General features: G+C 39.0%; 1 protein-coding gene across 1 annotated transcript in view; it reads right to left on the reverse strand.

Moving 5' to 3' along the window:
* Positions 1–24,274, reverse strand: part of adcy2b (adenylate cyclase 2b (brain)) — a 95,366-nt gene that overhangs the window by 55,431 nt on the left and 15,661 nt on the right. The window contains exons 2-3 of the mRNA XM_072675892.1: positions 20,394–20,591; positions 6,049–6,210 (exon numbers count right to left, since the gene is read on the reverse strand). Coding sequence (XP_072531993.1) covers positions 6,049–6,210; positions 20,394–20,591 — 360 coding nt within the window. The remainder of the gene's footprint in view (positions 1–6,048; positions 6,211–20,393; positions 20,592–24,274) is intronic.

Consider the following 24,274-nt stretch of genomic DNA (forward strand, 5'->3'; position numbering starts at 1 on the left):
TAACATTTCTACATATAAAGGGGCCCCTTTATATTTTTTACTGGCTCAGGAAAAGATGAGCACAACATTTTAAAAATAGTGTTAATGTTTTAATGAGATATATGTTGTAATGATTCGTCCACAGAAACTGATTAATTTTCTTAGACAAATTGTGGCTTTGATTTCTGCTGCACAGCCCACAAATCTAAAAACTACAATGGTAGGTATAATTAATGTGAAACTTATTCACTCATATCTCAGTGTTCATTATTATTTTAAAAATGTAACAGAGGGACTTGGCTACCAAATTTCCCCCAGGACAGAATGTACCTGCTGAGTACCAAGTACATTTGAATACTGAATACTGGACACAGTATGGACAGAATATATAATTGTGGATGATAAGAAGGCAGCTAAGTGCCATAAAGGACTAATAGCTATGGGGAATATGATCTTGTAAATACTGTAATTACGGATAATACACTTTAAACTCTTCCCAGATAGTGTTGTTAGCTCACCTGTGCTTAAGGGAGATAGTTAGCTACACAACATGGTTCGGTTGCTAGCTGACACTCAGACTCACTCATAACACTATAGCAGTCATGCTTTGTGACTAATTAATAAGCTAAGTTACAGTAATATATATTAGTTGGCTGAAAAACTGGCCTTGCTACATCAGTGAAGTAAATGGTAAGCAGTGTTGATTGACCTCTTCACCCGCTGGTTTATGACGTTGCGCATTGTGTCCAGACATGAAGTGGGCCAGCTGACGAATTGTTAGCCACTCACAATGGTGCGAATGGTGGAATGGTGGTTGTCATGTGCATCCAGAGCCTGTTTTCTGTAGTTAGTGGTCCCCTTGAAAAATGACCCCCCCCCCCCTTGGTTGGCCATCGCAGGAAATCGCCTGTAAACTGAACAGTGCATCTCACCATTGATTTCCTCCTCTCAGCTATACGCCACTTTCTCTTTCTTTTACTACCCACGTATGCTTCTTTTAACATTGCTTTCAAATTAACTAACGACTCCAAGAAAAAACTTGGAAGGTCAGCTTCAGACAGTTTTCTACCTGGTTTTGGGATTTGCGGCAATAGTTTTTACTGGCCCCAGGCTATCGGGCCATTGCTTATGTTAAACACTGGTGTGACTAAAGTAAAAAAGGGATCGGCTTAGTTATTTTCACAGTCTGTGAAAAAGTCTAAATCTGTGTCTAAATAGCTGGTTGAAACTTTTCTTTTTCCTATCTGCGTTCCTTGATTTTGCCTAAACTGGTAGCCACAGGGATCCACATGCTAGGCAGCACTACCAGTTTATTCAGTGCTACAGATCAGGCAAAATGGGAATGCAAATAGGAAAACTATTCACACACAGCCCTGGAGTTAAGAGTACAATATAATCTTTAGCTGCTGTTCAAGAGTCCCGCTAATCAAAAAACTTAAGTCTGAGAAACAGGAGCCTTAAGGGCCAATTTAATGATGTGCCTGCATGGCTAAAAAAAAAGTCTGGCATTTAGTATACAGCAGCTACTCTCAAATATTAGACAGTAGTAAAAGTGGTTAGAGCATCTCAAATAATCTACTCAGACACAGTTCTGGAGATAAAGGCACAACACTTTAACTGTCCAAACAGGCACTCTGCTTCAGCTTAATGGGGAACCAGCGGGTCTCTGTTTGAGGGCTCTGTTAAAGAAATTGCATGGCTTTTCGACAGCATTCAAGCCCTTTGTGTTACCATAGCATTGCCATGGCAACCATGGTCACCACTAACCTCAGGTTAAAACAATAAATAAAAAAAAATCTCAAATTTCCACTCTAAAATGGGCTGATACAAGGAGTTCAGCAGGGACATTTCTATTCTTACAGCATTTGAGTGACAACATTCTTTGCATGTAAACCCTACTTTTTCTTTTGTCTTTTTTTCCCCCGAGGCCCACTTGTATCATTTGTGTGGTTTTATGGGTTTTATGTACCATATTTTTGTTATTGTGCCGAAGAGACTGATACATGTAAATGACGCCTATTCTGGCTATTTCTGTCTATTCTATGCTGTATTGTTCCTCGTTCAGAAAGTAGTACAAGCTGAAACACTATAATTATAGATGGGGATAGACTGCTGTAGGCTGAATAGGCAGATATACTGTGTGCAAATACATAGTTTATGTGACATCGTCAAAACAATGAATCCAAAATATCTGGACTAAATTAACTGGCAGCGTAAACAGTCTTAAAAGTTTCAAAACACATGAAATTTGGACTTATCAAGGCATAGACCCTTTTACTTATCACCACTGTCATGTAAAAGCATTGCATCTCCATTTTTGCACTTATAAATCTAATGTCAATTTGGTTGTAGTCCTTTACATTGTCTCAAAAATTCATAATGAATGGACCAATAGAAATGATTCAAACAGACCTGGAGTAAAATCTAAGTTAAAAAAGTTTTTTCTTCTCCCGGGAAAATTGCTGTTTGGGAGATATGAAGGTTTTGTAATCTGGATCATTTAAAGTTTTGGTGGCACTTTATTTGGAGTGGTCCTTTTAAATGATGTAAAGACTCTCGGTAGCAGATCACCGACATATGAATGCTGTAGCAGAATCTGAACATTCAGTCGATTATCAAGAGACCGTTACTGAAGACTTCTACTGAATTAGGACCTTTTTGAGTTGAGGTTAAGGTTGGGATTAGGACCAGGGTTAAGGTTAGGTTTTAGGTATGGCTGGGTTGGGATTTCTTTTTATTGACAGAACATCAAGTCTACTTAATGTAACATATCAACAACATACCTACTTAATGTCAGTAATGCATCAATAGTATGTTTTTAAGATATGCATCTCAATGTATTCAGGTGCTTCACTGCTACTGAACTTATTTGTTGTTGATAAGTTATTGATCATTTACCACAAGGACCACTTACTAAAGATGGCGTAATTGTAGACTGTAGATGTTTTCTGCAGAAATTTCATATTTGCGCAAAGCATGAGCATTTGCTCATTTTGGAGCATTTCTATTGGTCTATTCATCATGACATTCTGACACGATGTAAAGAAAACCTGCAATAATTAAATTATTAAGCAGTGAAACATGAAGACAAACTAAGTGAACAAACCAAGTGAACAAGCAAAGTTTGTCTACCATCAACTGCAAATGTTAAACTACTCTGAAGAGAGAAGCTGGTTAGCATTAGCTCAGTCAGCGGCATAACAATCTGTCTGAACAAATTTCAGTCTAGCTGACTGAAAGCCCACTTATAAACACTTCGACGAGAATGACTCAAATTGAGAGACTTTGAATTTAACATTATTTTTCCCGTCGTTTTAGAATCTGTAGCCCACTGGCTAAGCTTTGCTTAGCTTGCTCGGCTACAGATACACATAGTATCAGACAGCCCAGTGCAGCTGCTTTGCTGACAAACTGCTAAATAAATATAGAAATAAAAAAGAAATGACTGGTGTTGGGAGTAACTGAAAGGGGGAATTAGACAGACTTGGCTGTGTTTGGACTCATATCCGGCTATCTAGGCTTAGATAAGTTAGCTGGAAGACTACCCACAACACGTACCGTGTTCCAGCTAACTAGGGCACTAATCACACACATTTAAAAAATAAAGCCTCAGATCAGATCAGAGCAAAAAGTCGAGTGAATGGTCTTAGGAATGATTTGGGCTGTTTTTAGGCTCACACTGAGTAGACTGGCTCATCCAGGTTTGCTTGTTCTGGCTTTTAACTGAACTGAGCACTTTGCAAAACATGCAACTACGGTCGGCATGTTTTCCCACCTGTTTTACGAGAGTGTGACACCATTAATCAGTGTGCTCCCACAGCGCCCCACCCTGTGGCTCTCTTAAATGCGAACAGGGGACTGAGCTGATGTTAAGATATCGCCAGCTTTTTTAAATACTGCAGTATAAGATATTACTGTTATACCACCCAACCCTATCTCAAAGCATGAAAATTCAAGATGTAGAATCTGCAATTAATGCAGCTGATGAACAAAATGTTCATCAATATCCGTACCAATAAAAAAGACCAATATCCGTATACTTACTAAGCAATTTATTAGGGACACTATACCGTTTCTGGGAAGGGTCTCCTTTTGTTCTCAAAACAGCTTCAGTTCTTTATTGCATGGGTTCCATAAGATGTAAAAAATGTCCAGTTAAAATTCTGGTCCATGTTGGCATAATTGCATCATACATTTTCTGCAGACTTCAGGATCACCTTTATGCTGCCAATCTCCTGTTCTACCATATCCCAAAGGTGTTCTATTGGATTGGCACCAATAATCATGCAATGCTCAAAATCACTGAGATCACATTTCCCCCCCCCATTCTGATGGTTGATAGAGAGAATTATTTGAAGCTGCTGATTAGAATCACATCAAAGAGTAGATCTTAAGGTGAGTGTCTGAACATTTAGGGTTACAAATGTAGTAAAATGAACAAAATGCAGATATTGCAGGGCAGAAGTCCAACGTCACCTAAACATTCTGCTCCTCTGGAGCTCAATAAATGCATTAAATATTAAAGGTCTGATGATTATACATTTTAAAAGCAGCTGATCTGCCGATACTGATCTGATTCTAGTATTCTTCTGCTGATACTGAACGATTGGAGAAACATCCACGCATTTATGTTTTACAGCAAGCATTATCAATATCTCTTAAAGCTACCAGTGAAGCTTCATTTATTGGGTCACTCTGCGGAAGAAAAGAGAAGCCTGTCTTCAGAGATTAGCCTTACTGGCGTGGACCGATGGCATGTGGAACCCGTCTGGGTTTAGCTTTTGCCAAAGCTCAGCTCTTGGCTTGATGAAGTGTGTCATTAAACAGGGGAAGCCGTCTGGCCTGCAAGTCCCTCTGGCAGACCCACAGCAGACACACCCACCATACAAAACACCACAGCAGCTAGGACACAGCACTGCAGCAAACATAGATGGCAGAACACAGGTCTCCCTGGGCCTCCACAGCTCTGATCAAGTTTTGTAGGACAAGCTGCGCCCTATTTAAAACTTCTGATGTGCAAGCGCCATGCTTAGGTACCAGCTGCCTATTTTGTTGTCCTATCTATTAAAATAGCAGCAACGGGACATCTGAATTCACAACACACAGCCACATATGGACGGAGCATTAAAGTAGAGCCTGACTAATACACTGTTTCAGTTGGGAGAAAATACCACAAATTACACAGATAACTTCATTGCAGAGATTCACATTATGGATCTGCGGATTATAAAGCAAAATCTGTGTAACTAGGCATGGGGGATGGGGGGCTGATATTATACAATGCCTATTCAACTATTTACAGGAGTTCAAGCTAAACTGCTAAATTTAAAACTGGTTAAAAAACAAAAACAAAAAAACATTCACACCTTTAGTTCCAGAAAAAATACGGACAATAAGAAGTAATTAACACAAACCAAAGAAATGTAGGTACCCTTTCTGTACTTCAATATTTATATTATGTAAAACTGTGACTTGCTGCTGTCTTTTGAGTTAAAGAGGTTTGATTAGTTAGTATCAATCAGTAAAGCAATGAAGCATAAAATCAGAATTAATCAGAAGAAGAAGAAAAAAAAATCAGTTTTTAAAAGATATCAGTTGATAATGTTATTGTAATTTTTATTATTGGTATATAATATTGGTATTAGTCACAATTCTGTATAGATATTTATTTTAATTAATTAATGATAGGAATTAAATAAATTAATTATTAAAAAAAACATAGCATGTGAACATGTTCCCTTTGCCAATTTTGCAATACAAATAGTTAGGACCCAGAAAAATGAACCCATACATACAAATTTCTCTTAGCTCCTACCAACTGCTGCACACACTTTCTTCATACAAAAATTCTGCAAAGCTTTGAAAAAACTGCTTCCATGTCAAAAATGAAGAAGATTTGTAAGCAATGTTTTTTTATTTATTTTTTTATTTACAAGTGATAATTGTATGTTAAGACTATGTCAGGCAAGTCCCCCCTTATAATTTAATATGCGATGTGATTTCAATTTCAGCAGACATCTTTTGACACCCGACTTTTGATAGAGTGTGGATCATACATCGCACATTTACCTGCCAGACAAGAGGCTCTGCATGCTCAGTGGTGTTGGAGAGACAGATGCTGAGCACCAGGGTGTGTGAGGAAGAGGTGAGGACACTGGCGATGACAGCATCCCGCATGGAGAATGGCAGCATGGTGTAAACCACAAAGACTATGAAGAGAAAGAAGGAGACCTGCAATGGGAGAGACAGGGAGAGAAAGAGAGAGAGAGAGAGAGAGAGAGAGAGAGAGCAAATTATATACTGTTCATTATTTAATAATTAGTTACACCACCAAGCCTAAACACGTAACACAATCCACACTGTTACACTACTGATCTGTAGCACACTCCACACTGTTACACTACTGATCTGTAGCACACTCCACACTGTTACACTACTGATCTGTAACACAATCCACACTGTTACACTACTGATCTGTAGCACACTCCACACTGTTACACTACTGATCTGTAGCACACTCCACACTGTTACATCACTACTGCTCTGTAACACAATCCACACTGTTACACTACTGATCTGTAGCACACTCCACACTGTTACATCACTGACCCATAACACAATCCACACTATTACACTACTGATCTGTAACACAATCCACACTGTTACATCACTAACCTGTAACACACTCCACACTGTTACATCACTAACCTGTAACACACCCCACACTGTTACACTACTGATCTGTAACATGCTCCACACTACTACACTCCTGAGATGCAGCATTCTACATTGGTACACTACTGACCCCTAACACACTCCACACTGTTACACCACAGACTCATAACACACTCCACACTGTTGTTACACCACTGACCAATGACAATCTACATTCTGTTAGACTGCCTATTAGACTCCCTCTCATTGACAAATAATTGTGAATGTATTGTTTTATTATTATTGTTATTATTATTGTTATTGTTATTATATTACTGATGTTGTTATTATTGTGTTTGCTATTATTATAATAATGCTGTGGCAGTGTCATACACAATATAGTAATCTTAATAAAGCTATCGTGGCTGGAACTGATCTCAGAGAAAGACAAGATGTCAGTGTCTGATGTAATATTTCCCCCAGAGGTTTATTAAGATTCAGATAGGCTTTGACAAATAACTAATACAGGCGATAAAGGCTGTAAAGACGTAGAAGTAATCAGCAACAGCACAATACAGTACAGAGATACAGTGAAATGAACAGAAAATCATCATCACACCACCAGAGAATCAAATCTGGCTGCCTGTCTAAATGCAGTCAGAATCTCCTCCCAGTCTGAAGTGCTCTCACGTCCAGGGTCAAGGCCTTCACCAAAAAATCATTTCAAAGTAAATCCATTTTTGCTGTATTATGCTGCTCACTTTTCATCTGCTTTAGTCAAGCACAGAGGTGCTGTGTTTTTTTTGTGCAAGAACACAGCTAATGGCAGATGGGTTGGTAGGCAAAGCCTAATGGATTTCTGGTTTGGCCATGTTCACAAACCTTATTGTACCACACACACACACACACACACACACACACACACTTCTTCATTATTGATTCTGACCACTACTCACAAACACTGACAGGATCGGTAGAGGAGAAGACACTGTTGGATTGGACGAGCGCTGTCATGACAAATCGGTTTAAAAAACATGTTGATTTTTAATTTAATTAACATATAATTAATTACCTGAACTTGCTATTAATTAGTTGGCAGTTTGCATAATATCTGCAGACTGCAGAGAAGGTAGGTCATTGGGCATGGTGACCATGTGTGGATTCTCCAGAGTGCCCCATTCTATCAGTCACTGAACAATGGTATCTCCAATGGGTACCTTAAAGTAGCTACATTTACTGGATACTTTTGGATAAATAGTGCATTTTTTTTTCTTAAGGTTACATATAGACTGCCATTGTTTATTTGAGTTATTTTTTCATATTTTGGCATTTTTTCCCCTAAAAACCTTTTTGATTAGTCTTTTTTCACTAAAATTTTGATTAGTCATCAAAATAACTGGTAAATGACTTGCTTATTAAGCAATCACAGCCATGATTTTTTCCCATGTACTTCTGCTAAAGTGACATTCTGGTGACATTAAGAAGCACTGAGATCAGATCTTTGCCTCAAGGTTGACTGGGTTAAATGCATAATCTCCTTTGAAATGCATAGCCCATTTATGCTTGTGGAAATGTATAGAACAGGCCTGTCTGGTTGGTTGAGTAGGATTGAGACTGACAGGCCAATTCGGCTGTTTCTTCCCCCTATCAGCTCTGTTAGCGTATGTCCGGTCTCCATCGGACATTTTGAATCAGGCCTGACCTTCAGCTCCTGATTCACAACAAACCTAAGAAGCCTGAGAAGAACTTTATGCAATGTGCTGCACCTGTTCACTTTACACAAGAGACATTTCACTTCACACACTTTCCATTGTTCGGCACTCTTGGCAGTGCAATGTCCTGCCAAAGGCCAAGTTTACTACATTTACTTCACTGAACAATACAGCTACAAAACAGCCCTTTCTGCTGAGGACTGTGCCTTTATTGTTTATTGTTCTGCAGATGTTAGCCATTGTCCTGCATGTACTGTTTGTGTAGTTTATTGTATAGTGAATAGAATTGTCTGTTGTCTGTATTTATTGCATTTATTGACCTCTGTACAGTTTACTGTACTCTGTAGAGTCACCTTATCCTCTTGTCTGCTGCTGTTTCATGATAAAAGTAGCATTTTAGTTGTGGGGTGGAAACTCCCCATGATAAGGGGCACATATTTGTCACTGGTAGTGAGCATACACACACACACGTGAACTAGGGACAGTGAGCACACACACCCAGAACCAGCCAACTCCAGCACCCCGGGAGCAGAGAGGATGAAGGGCCTTGTTCATGTGCCCAATAGTGGCGTGTTGCCAAGCCCGGGTATCAAACCCACAACCCTGTCATTAATAGTCCAGAGCTCTAACCGCTGAGCCAACACTGGCTTACACGTGGTTGTGGGGCAGTGATCAACACCTGGTTGTGGTTACAGAAATGTAGAACATCCCAATTTCCAAGGAAAAATACTGTTACTTTTGTGAGCTAATGTCTCAGGTAAAAGTCTCTTCAATAAAAGGACAAAAACAGTGAAAGTGCGAAAATTGCTAAGCAACTTCTAGAACTGCAGCAAAACGTCTTAGTACATCTAGTGACAATCAGCATAGGATCTGAGGTCTTTTACGCTCCATTCTTCTCCATTCTCAGTCTGGACAAGTCTGCACTGGTTGGCTCTAGTTAGCAGATTTTCAACCAGCCGGAGCTGCCAGTTCAGAAACAAATTTGAGGCGCCGACTCAAACTTTTGCCTCCCAAATGTATTTCAGACCAGCTGGAGTTTATCTACTGTGATTAATTCTTTTGACCCGACTCTGAACGAGACATACTGCATACTGAACACTGATCAGCGACTCATTTGAAATGGACAGCCAATTAAAACTGGAAAAAAAAATAAATAGGAAAAAAAGAAAAATGATGATTTCATGAGTTACAATGATTTTAAACTTACTTTTTCACTTATATTCACATTACCCATATACATTTTACTCTTTTTTTGTTTTTACTCTCTCAACAGAGACGTCAGCAGCAGAAAACAGCAGCCGTTCTCTGCTGTGCCCCCATGCTCCTGTCTCCTAGTAACAGGACAGTTCATGTGCTCAGTTCAGTATGGCAACAACCTTAGTTAGACTATTCCAAGCCGTTAACTGTGTGATCCCCAATATTTCACCAAAAATGAGATATATTTTGGCCTGCTCAGTCGTTTTTTGTGTTAGGGCTTTAAAAGTGGTGTAGTGTAAAGCGTATATATATATATACAGACAAGAAAATAAAGTTCATTATACTTGTAATAAAATTTCTGGTGTGAGCTCCCACTGTGGCTGTAAAAAGTACTGCATTGCTTGACCGTAAGACTCTGTTTCAGTTCTGGTTACCAGTGTTTCTCAGTTTTGAAAGAGTTCATAGATATCGATCAGTTCTCCTGTAAGCCGTCTCGTTTTCACACCCCATTGCACTTCACACACTCCTGCCAATATGATTCGCTCTGAAGTATAAAACATTTAAACACAACACCTCCTCTATTGCTCCGGAGCTTATTACTTGTGATTGCACTTGTCTAGAAATTACTTGCACTGTAAATGAACCACCAACAGTGCGAAAGATCATCAAAAGCAGACGGCAGTGAGACAGTCTCAAAATATCAGAAATCCAATTTACCAGTCATCAAATATTAAACATTTGATGATCATTTTAGCTCTTTATTAACACAGCCTCAGGGAAATTGGATCCTTAATCAAAGATGTTTAATTGTAGAATGAAGTATCCGACTTTCACATAAATCTAAAAATGTCCTATTTCTGGTCTTGGGAGAAGATAAAGCAATATAAAGACCCTTTCACGCTTGTGCTTTATCCGGGCATGTGACGATAAGTAAACAAATAGGGGTTAAGTATAAACACAAGCTGTGACCTTGTACTTGAGCTTCATCAGGGGTTTAAATAGTCTGTCACATTTTCTGATAGAGCCATTACTAAAATGTGAGGAGCACCTATTGTTCCATGGCATTGTAGAACCCCTATTGTTCACAGTCTCCCAGAACAGGACAATTTAGATGAGAAAGCGTGGTTTAGTAGAAATAGAATAGGCGAGTAGAAATGACGAACGCGATGGTGTTATTTTTACACTGCAAAGTAAAATCGGATCTCATCTGGTCACACCCGGGAAGCATTTTAATGACAAGTCTAAACAGGCTCCTAGGGTGACTATATGTCCTCTTTTTCCCAGACATGTCCACTTTTTGGTATCTAAAAAATACATCCCATCAGGATTTCTAAATTAAGTAAAAAAAACGCTGCATTAATTTCACGTCAGAGTTTGACAGATTTTTACACTTTAAACACGTCCTGTTAAGTGCCATTTTCTTGTGGTCACAATTGTATGTGCATCTACATGCAGAACTTGGTCAGTCTGCTCCCAACCACCAGAGGTGTCAAGTAACGAAGTTCAAATACTTTGTTACCTTATCTATATTTTACTGGAGCAATTATTTTTCAGACAACTTTTCATTTCTGTACTTTCTACTCCTTTTTAAAAATCATTCAAAACCCCCCCAAAAAACATATTCAGATAAACTGTGCCATTCGGAAAGTATGAATTTGATTGTGGTTGGATAAGAAGTATAAACATATACCATTCTGACACCCTATTGGTTTATAAGCGATTTATCACACTTGCACATGTCACTTCACTCCAGCAAGCACACAGCAGACGTATGTAGCCTAGTATGATGAGATGTCTGTGGCAGAGACTCAAGAGAACTCGAGTGAAATGTCCCAACTAAGCCCCACATTTACATTCCAATAAAGCTTATTGATAACATGCCTCTGAAGTTTGACTCTTTGCACCATTACAATTATTATAGGCAACTACTCATCATATTTTCCCTCCATGAAACACATGTTAATGCTCAGTAGTGCACATAGATGTTCCTTTAATATATTTGATATTACTAAAATGCATTCCTTTTCAATGGACAGATATGCAGCTGAAACAGGTAGACTAGTGCATCCCAACATTTCTCAACATTAATATTTTAGTAGAACATTACAGTCATTATGGTTTTCAGAAAATGTTATTTTTAGGGAGGTGGGGTAGTCCTGTGGTGCGGCCTAAGCTTTTGGCATTAGTTTTCCTTAAATTACTTTTACCTTTATACTGTAAGTAGCTTTGAAACCAGTACTTTAACACTTTTACTTGAGTAAAAAGCTTAAGTTAATACTTAATAACTTAATAACTTCTATAGAAGTCTTTCAAACCCTAGTATCTACACTTCTACCTGAGTAATGAATGTGAATACTTTTGCCAACCACATCATAAAACTGCCTAAACACACATGTAAAAACACAAATCCTGAGGACCAATAATTCTGACAGGTCCAAAAGCATCATGTTTCCAATCAATAATGAAATCAATCACTCACACAGTTATGGCCTGCTGGAAACACCAGGAGGACTGAAAAGAGTTCTGAAATAATGGATTTTTATAGAAACAGACTGTTATATTTCTGTATTTTTTATTCTGGCAACAAAATAAAAAGGAAAGATTAGAGATAATTTGGCCACATAAGCTATTAAGGCTTGGTAAATAAGTAAATGTTAATGCATAAATGTACACTAAAATATCTGCATGGTTTTAGTGTCTAATTCCCTGCCACCATCACACACACACACATACAGCCATGATCCTACAATTTAGGCCTATTTAAAGCCCTTCAGCCACAGAATCCATGGACATGATTGGTTTCTAATTAACGTTAGCTTAGACAGATGCATTGGCCACTTGCACACGCTGAGACGCTGGTCTTGACAACCATTTCTGAGTCCACCTCACTCCGAGATCGAGAAAAGACAGATTCTAAATAAAGGCTGCTTGTTTATGGTCTCAATAACGATCTTGAGTACTACAACACTACTTTCAATAGTCCTACTACACTGCTTGGGAGATTATTGGGAGGCTCATAGTGAGACGTTCTTTGCAGTTTGAGAAAAACTTGCAGGAGTTTTATACATGATTCAGGCATCTTGCTCTAATTAGGTTTAAGGGCTACATGTGTAATTGACACACAGCCCAAACATCATTGGATTCAAGTGTGAAAGGTACTGCAGATGTTTCTAAACCCTCAAAAAGAGCAGTAGCACCTTTACTTTTCAATGTAAGCAGCTTTCTTATGCATTGTAATGTACACATCTGTAGGTGTGAACAAACTGCACTGGGTCAGGCAATCCTGTTCTAGAGACTGATAGCAAGTTTTCAGATGAGATCATATCTCATTACATGGTCACATTCTGGATATTTATACTTTGGACAGTGCTAACCAATTTTAAATGTACATTATGCTTGATATTTATTATTATTTATTATTAATCATTTAAGTCCTTTCTAAACATTCTGAGGACTACGACATCACTAGCTGCATCCTCTGGATGTGAGTACGAACAAAGCTGCCACACTGATAAAAGACAGACAAAAATAGTTTTGGAAAAACAACAAAATGAATAACATTTTGCTTAATGATGATGGCAGTCGCTCATTACTGAGTCTGGAGGGTGGAAGTTTGCTTTCTGAAGCTCGGCAGCCTGATGAAAGCGAGGCAACAGTGCCGATACATATTTTAAACTTGAAAAATACATTTAAAGAAGATCGAATATAAAAGGAAATGTAAATAGCAGCTGTCAGTTCTAGATAAAATTCTGGCTGTAAATACAAGCCGGAGAAGAGTGGCAGCTTTGTGCAGAAGAGATTCTACGACCAAATAGCAAAAAGTATAAAGAGGAATATAACTGCTGCACCATTTGGTGAATGTTGGAAATGTGAATAAGAAGCCAATTTCAGCCTCGCCAGTCTGTAAATGCACAGTACACAAGTGTACTGTCTTTCAAACACATCATACACAGGTATAAAAGCATTAAAGCATAAGTTGTTGGTTCCGATGAGCATTTTCAAAATAGCTAGATTCACCAATTTGCTTACATTGTGGCAAAGATTGTTTTAACAGGGCGGTCAATCATAGCTAGTAAGCACAGAAACACAACTACAGTAAGATGGACAACCACTAACAAGCCAATTAGCCTACTGTGTTGCAGTTCCTGTAACCATATGATTTCTAGCTTAGTTACTATAAAAGATGACTTAGAAGCACACCATAAGCTTTTTAAGCCCTGTAAGGACTAATTTCATGAAACGGTTCATTCAAGAAGCATAGCTAGATCTGTAGTAACATACACTGTATAGACAAAAGTATTGTCTATACAGTGTATGTTACTACTTATTATTACTTATTAGTTATTTCTTCTGAAATCAAGAATTGTTAAAATAGTTTGTCCTGTAATTTTTGGATTAACTGTCTCTACTGTCCAGGAAAGGTTTTCTACTAGATTTTGGAGCACTGCTATGAGGATTTGTTTGCATTCAGCAACAAGGGTGTTAGTGGGACCAGGATGTTGGATGATCATCACTTTACCTCATCCCCAACTCCCCACCCCAATTCCAAGTTGGATGGAGCACCATCATTTTAAAGAACACAGTTTCTCCAGTTGCTCTACAGCTCAATACTCCACAAGATCTCATAGAATTCGCTCATGTACCACTAAAGTGAAAATCCACACTTTTGCACAAACATATTCATACATATTTTATAATTCACAAGGACCTGCAGTCCACTGGTGCCGTTATTTTGCCAAATACACACAGGCCAGCATGTACTCATGTACTCGAAGAAGAATTGAGAAAACAGTATTCTGCACTACTCCATTATTGAGCTTAGAAATAATTGATGAATAGACACAGACACGGTTAGGGTAAGGGTTCGGTTTAGTCTATGTTTAGATTAGAGATTGTGAGCAGGCTGCAATGCTGTGGGGCTTTATTCCCCTCTAGCCCACGTCTGGCTTTCGGCTTGGTGACAACAGAGTCCTATTCTATTGGCAGTACGTCTATATAGGGACTAGACAAGCTGTCTGTGTGTGTGCATTTGTAGATCTATGTCAGTGATAAGTGCAACTTAAAATAGCTGAATGCATTCATTAAAAGGAGTGTCTATTTGGACATATAGTGTAGGTTTAGTTAATGCATATGAATATGAATGCACCTTCAGCGTACCCACTAAAGATGCACATTCATACTCTTCAGAAAAAAAAACAGCCATCTCTCCATTTCTCTTGCTTTTAACCTTCCATCCTTTCTTCCCCATCTACAGCGACCCTCCCATCATTCTTTTTGCACCCCGGATATAACAGGCCAACACGATCTCCAGGGTGGCCATTGATTAGAGCTTAATGAGAAAGTAAAGGCCCTCTAAAGCTGCTTGGGCTCTAGGTGCGTTTCCCAGGCTCTGGCCGCAGGCTGATTGGAGGAAGGTGCATTAGATCCAATATATATATATATATATATATATTTTTTTTTTACACTTTCTTCTGATTAAAGGGTTTGATTATGCGCTCACTTCTGAACAACATAAAAAGACCTTCGACTTTATAGTGGCTCTAATGGAGATTTGCGGTCCGGGGTGAATACCGCCTACGGTATGGAGCCGAATGTCCTACAGTGAGCTCTTTTCATCTGCATCAATAATGTCTCATGTTGACAGGTGTCCTTGCTTTCTTCCCTCATGTTCGCTCTTGGAAATGATGCTCCACACACGCTGATCAGCTGCTGAGGGGATGTCATCGTTGAAGAAGAAATAAATTCATTAAGAGCAGCAAGGAAACACTGTGGGAGTGTGCTGGCTTTTGGTTGGCTATGGAGTCACCTCTGTTGTATACGAAACTGTCAGTGAAAACAATTACTCGGTTTACACACACTGCCTGTGCATCACCAGTAGAAAATACACCAACATATCAGTTGAAATACTCTTGAATTGTTCAAACATGTGTCATTCAAACGGATTATTCTCAAGTTATGCAAGTGGTCATCTGAACTGGGGAATGGGTAGTGATGAATTTCTTATCAATTTGTTTGACATTCATTGTTTGATATCAGATCACTGCAATTCCTTTAATATCTTATGCAAGATTTTATCAATCCTTTCCAAATAATACATGCATTTATTTATTTTTATTAAAAAGTACTGACCACAAAGTTTAAGGAGCTAATCCAACATAAAACATAGTCATATCATCAAATCTTTCTTTACATAATAATAATAATAATAATAATAATAATAATAATAATAATCATCAGTGTGGTCTGTCCAAATGTTTGGGCACCTTACAAAGTCAGGACTTGCTGCAAAACATCAAACTGTTTTCCATCAAAGTTATTGAAGAAAACAATGCATAGGAATAAAATTGCCAGAAATTCATCACTGTCCATGTTTTTTATTGGACAGCAGCATTTTGCATTTTATAGCAACTAAAAAAAACTTGCAGTGTAGTTTATTTGGATGTATAATTTAGGCTGTTAATAGTATATTTCTCTGTTTATAGCTTACATTATATTATTCAGTTTACTTATATTATTGTGTTTATTACTTTATATCAGATCACAATTATTAACTGTTATTAACCAAGTAATTTAATTGTAAAATGTTTCTGATACCCTCAATATAATATAACACAGTACACAAAAAAACAAACAACAAGTGATTTCCACCTTTTGAATGGTATTATTACACTAAATAATTTCTTTTTTTTTCAATTCCATGCCCCCTCTGGTCATTTCTGAGCCAGCGGGGTCCAGAAGTTTTGGTAAAAACTCACCATGGTGTAGAGCTTCATGAGGACTGAAGAAACAAGACAGTATGACCCTTTGACTGTTCCCTGAACTCCCACTGACATGGACTCTTGGTCTAAAGCAGCCAGCGGTCAGTGTGTTTGTTAGACCAAATCACCCCTGACTTAGCTTTTTTCCCCCGAGGATAAACACAAAGGCAATAGAAGCTGCTCTGGTGGGGTTGACTTCAAACACAATTGTCCTGCTGTTGTGTTTTTGCTTCCACATTGACCCGCAAAACGCCAGAGGACCCGTGTTGTGGGCTGAGCCAATTTCTTCCATGATGCTATTGCTCTTCCAACCTAAACGCTAAAGCCCCCCAACTGTCCATAATATCCCTCGTGAACAAAAGGCCCCAGCTTCCAGCTGTCAACTGCAATAAGCTATGGAGCACCCTAAGAGCTGTGAGAATACAGCAGTGCTTCAAAGTGCCACCTGATCAAGCTGGCTATGAACAGAGCGATTGCAATACTAGCCTAATGGAGTGAGGTGATAAAAGAGTTAGTTCTGGTGTCTGCTTTCATACACTGTGCCAGTAGTGACCCAGAGAGAGATAGAGAGAGCGATAAAGAGAAAGAGAGGAGATGTCACAAGGACAGAGCAGGTTTCTTAATAATGCAGCACCAACAGGTATTAATATCCCCAGAGAAAGAGAGGCAGAAAGAGTGGAAAGCAAATGGAGAGAGACGGAAAGACAAAATTAGATACAGTGTAAAGGATGTGGCTTCTGAATTAAGTATATCTAGAAAATGATAAGGATTTGTCACTGGTTCTCTCAACAACCATCGCATAATCATGGGCACAAAAATCCAACAGTCATTAAAAGCTCTTCTGAGCTCCGCCACTGTCTAGAAACAGCCAACTAGAGTATTGTGAGAGGACATTAAGCCACTTTAGGCCACTTAGGCGAAACCGTCTGAAGCACTAATAGAACAGTGTCTTTAAATACAGCATATGGAGAGAGTCCATAGATTCCCTGACATCATTATTAAACCATCCTTTTTCCATTCACCTGTTATACCTCCCTTAAAGGAATACTTCCTATTTACACATCGTTTCCCTTTCCTCAAATGAGTCACTGGGAAATATATCATGGTATCCAGTGAAGAACAATGAGTACTAAAGCTAGATCTTTAGTTCGGGCCATAAAGTCGAAACCTGGTCGATACCATCTCTCCCATCTCTCCATAATTTCTGCTAGCAGACCAAAAGAACTTCTTATGATGGACGTGAATGATGACCATTGAAGCTCGATCTTCATTTTGCTTCATTTTGCTTACTTGCTTCAACTCAACTAGGAAAACTCCACTGCTAAGATAGGACTTCTGTTAGCTGCCCTGTGGGATCTCTAATAGTATGTTAGCGCTAAGCTAATGCTGGCACATATACAGATTTTTTGGTTGTTGTAGATTAAACAATTAAAGGTTTGTAAAAGATATCACATATGTTTGATACATATATTACATATTATGAAATATACATTTTAACAACTGACTGAATCATGGTTAAACTGATGCTCGTATTCACAGCCAGGGATGTACTAGAATTGAAACCTATCAGAATGACTGGAGTGACACTTCTTCTCACAAACTTGGTCCAGTGCACTGGAAATTAAAACATCACTGTTTGATTCCTCTGACAGTTCCTAAAAAGAGCTTGTTGAGCTGTATCTCCCTAGAAACCACGGAGAAAATAATCCTGGTGGGAGAATTTCTGATTAGTCATCTCAAGATTTTAAACCTTTTGCTTCGGATGAAACTTTGCAGTGAAATGAGAGTGTTACTACAATACCTGCAGAGTGTAAATACAAAAATGAAGATTCTACTAAATACAATCATTATGCCTTCTCTGTAGCTCTAGGAGACGCCGACAGCCCCCCACTGAAGGAAATGGACAATGGTTAATGTTAGCATTAATAAAGTTAATGAACCAGTGCTTCCTGAGAACTGCTCCTCAGAGCTGAATGCATGTTAAAAAGCTGACTGAATTCTGATTAGATTGTTTTTGTTATGTTTTCATTATATTAAACACCTTATTTCATTTATCTCTTATATCCAAATGAACCATAGACAGTAGTGAAAACTTTACCCAGTACAGAATGTAATGACAAAATACACAATTTGATTCAATTTAATATGGTGGTGTCTTGATATAGTCAATCCAGCAAAATCAGGTCTAAAAATGTGCCTTCTAATATGAAAATCTTTCATATTATATTGATTTGTTTATTATAATATATATTTATAATGTGTCCAGAAACATTTACATATATTGTGTATTTATAAAAGCTGGATAATGTAACTTTCTTTGTTTCATATCAAAACAAAGGGAAATATGTAAATTTGATTTTTTAATAACAACTGCAACTGATCTCGTTTCATGGGGTATTTTCCATATGCGGTCCATTAAAAATTAACTTTAACAATGTTTAAGTAAGAGTATCTGCTCAAACTCAGATGACATCAGAGCAGCTAAGCACCTCCATACGCTCCTCACACACACACACACACACTGCATGTTAAGAAATTCCCACAGGAGCTGTGTTGGACCTATTTATGCTATTTAAACAGATGCAGGTCATTAGATATCACAGCTCTTGCTGTGGAAGTGTTACCAATCTTCTGACTCAGAGTCACTCAGTGTTGCATGTATTTTACCTCTGCTCATTTCCAGGTGGCCTCCCAAGTGATGTCTGGCCCACAGTTCAGATGACTCACTGACTCACATTCATTCCTCAGTGAACAAACCGCTCATCTCAGGACTGACTTCATAGTAAAAGGCTACTGAGGGTACATAGTACGAGCACTACAGTGAAAAGTACAGGCCGTGACAGGGGGGGTTCTGTTGCATATGAGGTTCTGTTGATATGGCTTCTGTACCTTAATGAAGTGCTGAACTAAAAGCAGGTGCATTAGATGCTATACAGGATCGGCAGCAGCAAAATTAGCTAGGGTTAAAGCAGCTGGAAAAATGAAGAGGAGCGCATTTGAGAGAACGAGAGCAAGAGAGAGAGAGAGAAAGAGAGAGATAGATATAGAGTGCAGGTGTAGAGAGTGGGTGAAAAAATGAGAGTGGAGATGACAGAACTAAAGGTAGATAGAGAGAGACAGTAAATAAGAGAGAGAGGGAAAGAAAGAAAATGGTAGAAAAGGGATGAGAGAGAGAAGCAAAGAGATAGAGTGGGAGAAAAGAGAGTAAGAGATTGAAAGGTAAAGAGAGGTTGAAAAACAGAGAGAGAGAGAGATAGGTGGAGGAAAAAGAAAAGGCTAGAGATAGAGAGAGTGAATAAGAGGAAGAGATGGGTAAGATGGAGGAAATAGAAGATAGGTACAAATAGAGAGGGAGAGGTATAGAAAGAGAAAGGAAGCAGCACAGAGAGTGAGAGAGAGAGAGAGGCACGAGAGAGAGAGAGAGACAGAGCAAGAGAGAGAAGGAGAAAGGGCGAGATGAGTAGACAGAGGTAGACAACGAAAGGGGAAGATAAAGAGAGAGAGAGAGAGAGAGAGAGAGAGAGAGAGAGAGAGAGAGAGAAAGAGAGAGAGAAAGGCAGATAGTGAGATTGCGAAGAAACAGAATTGTGAGAGAGTAAAAGGAAGAGAAAAGTTGAAAATGGAGAGAGAAAGAGAGAGAGAGAGAGAGAGAGAGAGAGATGATTGACTGAATGGGAGAGAAAGAGAAAGAAGGAGAAAAGAACAGAGACAGAGAGGGTGAACAAGAGAGAGAGAGAGAAAGGGGTGAGATGGGGAGACAGAGAAGGGAGGGAGATATATGCAGTGGGGCTCAGAATCAGACACACACACACATACACAAACACACACACACACACACACACATGCACACCGCCTTTATTGAAGTTAATAATTTAATTCATGTACAACTGTAAAATGAATCAGGAACAAAGCTGTGGATGGTCTGAATCAACAAACAATTAAACGACACCAAAACAACTCAAAGTGTTCAATCAATCAATCAATCAATCAATCAATCGCCCCCGGCTTTTACAGCTGATACAGTGCTGCGGATGTTAAAAGAATGAGTGGTGTGAGGTGGGAAAAGAATCCTGTGCTGATTCTCCGGTCATACCTGGTCCCACGGACAGATGATCCCTCCAAAGAACATGAAGAGGTAACCCATGGCAACCAGGCAGCCCCAGATGAGCAAGGAGAAGAGGCGGAGAAGCTTCTTGAAGACCGACTCGATGCAGACGAGGATGAAGATGGTGAGGAAGATGACCAGTGTGGTGGGCACAGTGATGAGGAAGGCCACGTGGTCCTCAATGTCCTTTAGAGAGAGGAGGAGAGGTGGATGTTCATGAAAACAGTAAGACGAAAGGCTTTCAGAGGCTAATCAAAACAACCGTAAGCTATTCGCCTTACTTTCCGTTAAACAATAGAGGGGGCAACCTTGTTTACTTTGTGTTGGAACGTCCAATGCTACAGTGGATCTGTTGATGAAGATTATAACCATAGCGATAATAAACATATAGTGATGCAATATAATATGCTCAGTTAGAGGGTGTCTCAGTTAGAGAAGAGGAGCCTGCAGGTATGGTTGAAGATGCTACATTTAAAACATCCATCTAAACATCCACACGTCTGGTTATGAAGGTCCAGTGAAGCAGAGGCGTTGGGTGCTGGTGAGGCTCTTAGGTTAGCTATTGGGCTAAAGTCTAAAGTCAACCTCACAAACCGTGCCACAAAATGGTAAAAGCTGGATGATTGGGTGGATGTTTTAAATTTAGCATCTTCGACTACAGACGCAGGTCCTCTTTTTTGGATATGCTCAGTAGTGCACATAGATGGTCCTTTAATACATTTGATATTACTAAATGCATTCCTTTTCAATGGGCAGATATGCAGCTGAAACAGGTAGACTAGTGCATCCCAACATTTTTCTACATTAACATTTTAATATAACATTACAGTCATTATGGCTTTTAGAAAGATGTTTTTCTAAAAGCTTTTACTTTAGTATACTTAGTATAAGTAGTTTTGAAACCAGTACTTTTACACTTTTACTTGAGTAAAAAGCTAAAGTTGATATAAACCACTTCTACCTAAGTAATGAATGTGAATACTTTTGAAACCTTTGACCTTTCTATTCTTTTACCAGCCAGTAGCTTTAGACTTTTTTGGACATGAACATATGGAAGCTGTACTTTAGCTTAGCTATCTCACGCTAGCTAGTTTTTACAGCGAGTTGTTTACCTGCTTCAAAACGGTGCTCTATTATAGATCAAAATCCCATAGGAGTGAATGCTGTTCACACAATTCTGTAAAAGCATACTTTTATGATATAATTTCAGTCTTTAGGGCAAATCTGAAGAAATATTTCTGTGAACACAGTCAGAATTCACTGATGACGTTGCTATGGGACCATGAGAAGAACATCTAAGGCAGGTTCTACTTTTGGATTTTGATAACTACGTAAAATCTCCATGTTATATTTTACCCTGCGGTAGTTTATGACCTGCTTTTTTCGGTGTTCCTCAACACACAAATCAGGCATTCCATTCTGCATTGAATATATTTACAGAGTATCTAGAGAAATATATCTGGAGTGATATGCCTTAACGAACCTGCAGGACACACACTTAGGCCTACATTCAACGCTCCCAACGCACACATAAGCCAGGAGGTAGACTACATGTATATGAAATATTCAGAAGCCAACCTGACCTTTTTACATTTTCTCTCTCCTCTCTCCCTCCTCCTCTAACTGTGCATGTGTGTGTCGGGGGTGTCTCACTGAAATGCATGAAGTTTATCCTCAGGGTCATACCTCTACGATACAGACAGCCAGGCAGCTTGAGTCTAGAGCAGCGAGGCACGATACACAGAGGCTTCTTCTCTCGGAGGAGCTTCTAACAGTATTTTTCAGTTTATGAAATGTCTTCCAGTCATTTCCTCAATGTTCTGCATATACCTCAGTGTGTATGTGTGTATGTGTGTGTGTGATATGCTTAGGAAAGCGGCATGGTGTGTATGGCTGATCTGATTAGCAGGTAAGAGTAGGAGCCGGTGGAGTGAATCTAAAATAATATCATCAGTACTGAATGAGTCACCAGACGTAAGGGGAGACACCCGCGGGAGCAGTATGGTCTCAGGAAAACACTTGCGTGCGCACACACACACACACACCCACACTCACACACTGAATCTCAATGAAGTCTTGAGGAAGTTATGCTGCCTCATTTTTTCTATCACTAACACACTCCCATCTATCTACCTGTCTACCTACCTATCTGTCTGCCTGTCTACATACCTGTCTGTCTATCTTTCTACCTATCTGTTTACCTGTCTACCTTTCGGTCTAACCATCTGTCTACCTATCTATCTGTCTCTCTATCTCTCTGTCTGTATATAAGAACAGACACGCACATCTCACAGTTTTATGAAAGTAAAGTAGACCACTAGTCAGAATGTGCTGCTCAGTAATGGTATTGATATGTTGGTTAGAAGAACACATGTTTGATTGCTGATTCTCTGTGAACTCCTGTAATATGTTCAGTTCCACCAGCAGCTCACTTAATTTGCTTTAATGAAGAACTGATTAGAAAATTAGGTGTTGGATGGTACCTGAAAATACTAACTTGGGGAAGAGCTTTGGTTAAGCGTACTCAGTCACTCACACAGACAATAAATTTAACTATTGGCAAATTGTATATTTTAGTAAATAGTATATTGTCTAAAATATGTTCACACCAACACTGTAAAGCACACAGGAGGAAACATCAGCGTTGTTTTCATTGTTTAATGGCATCAGTGAGCGTGTGTTCACTGACGCGATCATGAACTCAGAGGAGCACAAAGGCTTTCTGGATGCAAACCTAAAGATGTCTGGCAAGAAACTGTTCAACTACTCAACTGACAACAATCTGCAACATCCTGGCTTCCATTTAAAAGAAAAAGCAAATGACAGTCTTGGTCTGTGTAAAATGAACATCACTCCTGTTTCTAGATACAGTTAACTTAATACATCTGGATTTATGCCAGATTATTTACTTTTTGGGTCCACTGGATATACAGAAATTAAGGATTCAATACCCTAGCTGTGTTTCTATGTAAAAAAGACAAGTATAGAGCTACCCCCCCACATATGAACTTGGGATTACAGCACCCTCCACTGCTTCACACAACAATTTCTAATCAGACATAATTAAAGTATACATTCCAGACTTTCATTTAAGGGTATTGCAATGTCGGCTTCACCACGTTGAGATCACCACAATTTTTAACACTGTCCCTCTCATGTCTCAACATTTGGCTTTATTGGTGTTTATGATAACTCAGCTGTGTCAGTGAAAGTCAAACAAGAATGGGATTGGGATTACCAAAATCAACTGTGTGGAATATCATTAAGAAGAAAGATCTTGCAGGTGAGTTCATTCTTCGCAAAGGTACTGGTAGGCCAAGGAAGACCACCACTGCTGATAGCAGAAGACTCCTCATTAATCTACAGGAAAATCTGTTGTCTGTTTGACAGATGAGAAACAGACTTCAGGAGGTGGTTGTAAATTTATCAGATACTACTGAAGAGATCTGTGGAAGACTTCATCAACAGAAATACAGAGGTTACAATGCAAGATGCAATCCACTAAAATGATTGGCCAGATTATGGCGAAAAAAGTACTGCAGAACGTTGAACCATAACAGTGTGGAATACAGTTTTACTGTACAGCTATTACTTTTTACAGTAATAATTCCCTAAATCTCATACAGAAAATAATACAGACAAATACAGACAGAGCAGCTGTGAGTCATGTAAATGGAGCATGTGGACAACCCTGTTACAGTATGTAAACACAGTGCCACGGGAAAGTCATATGACTATAGATGGAAGGATTAATCGGCTATGTATACGCATCAGCCATATTTGCTCTGCATGAGGACTATTGGTCACAGGGCGCTGCAGTTTCTTGTTCAACCACTAGATGGAAATACAGACCTCGTGCACAGCTGTAA

The sequence above is a fragment of the Salminus brasiliensis genome, chromosome 3 (assembly GCF_030463535.1).
Source record: "Salminus brasiliensis chromosome 3, fSalBra1.hap2, whole genome shotgun sequence".
NCBI lineage: Eukaryota > Metazoa > Chordata > Actinopteri > Characiformes > Bryconidae > Salminus > Salminus brasiliensis.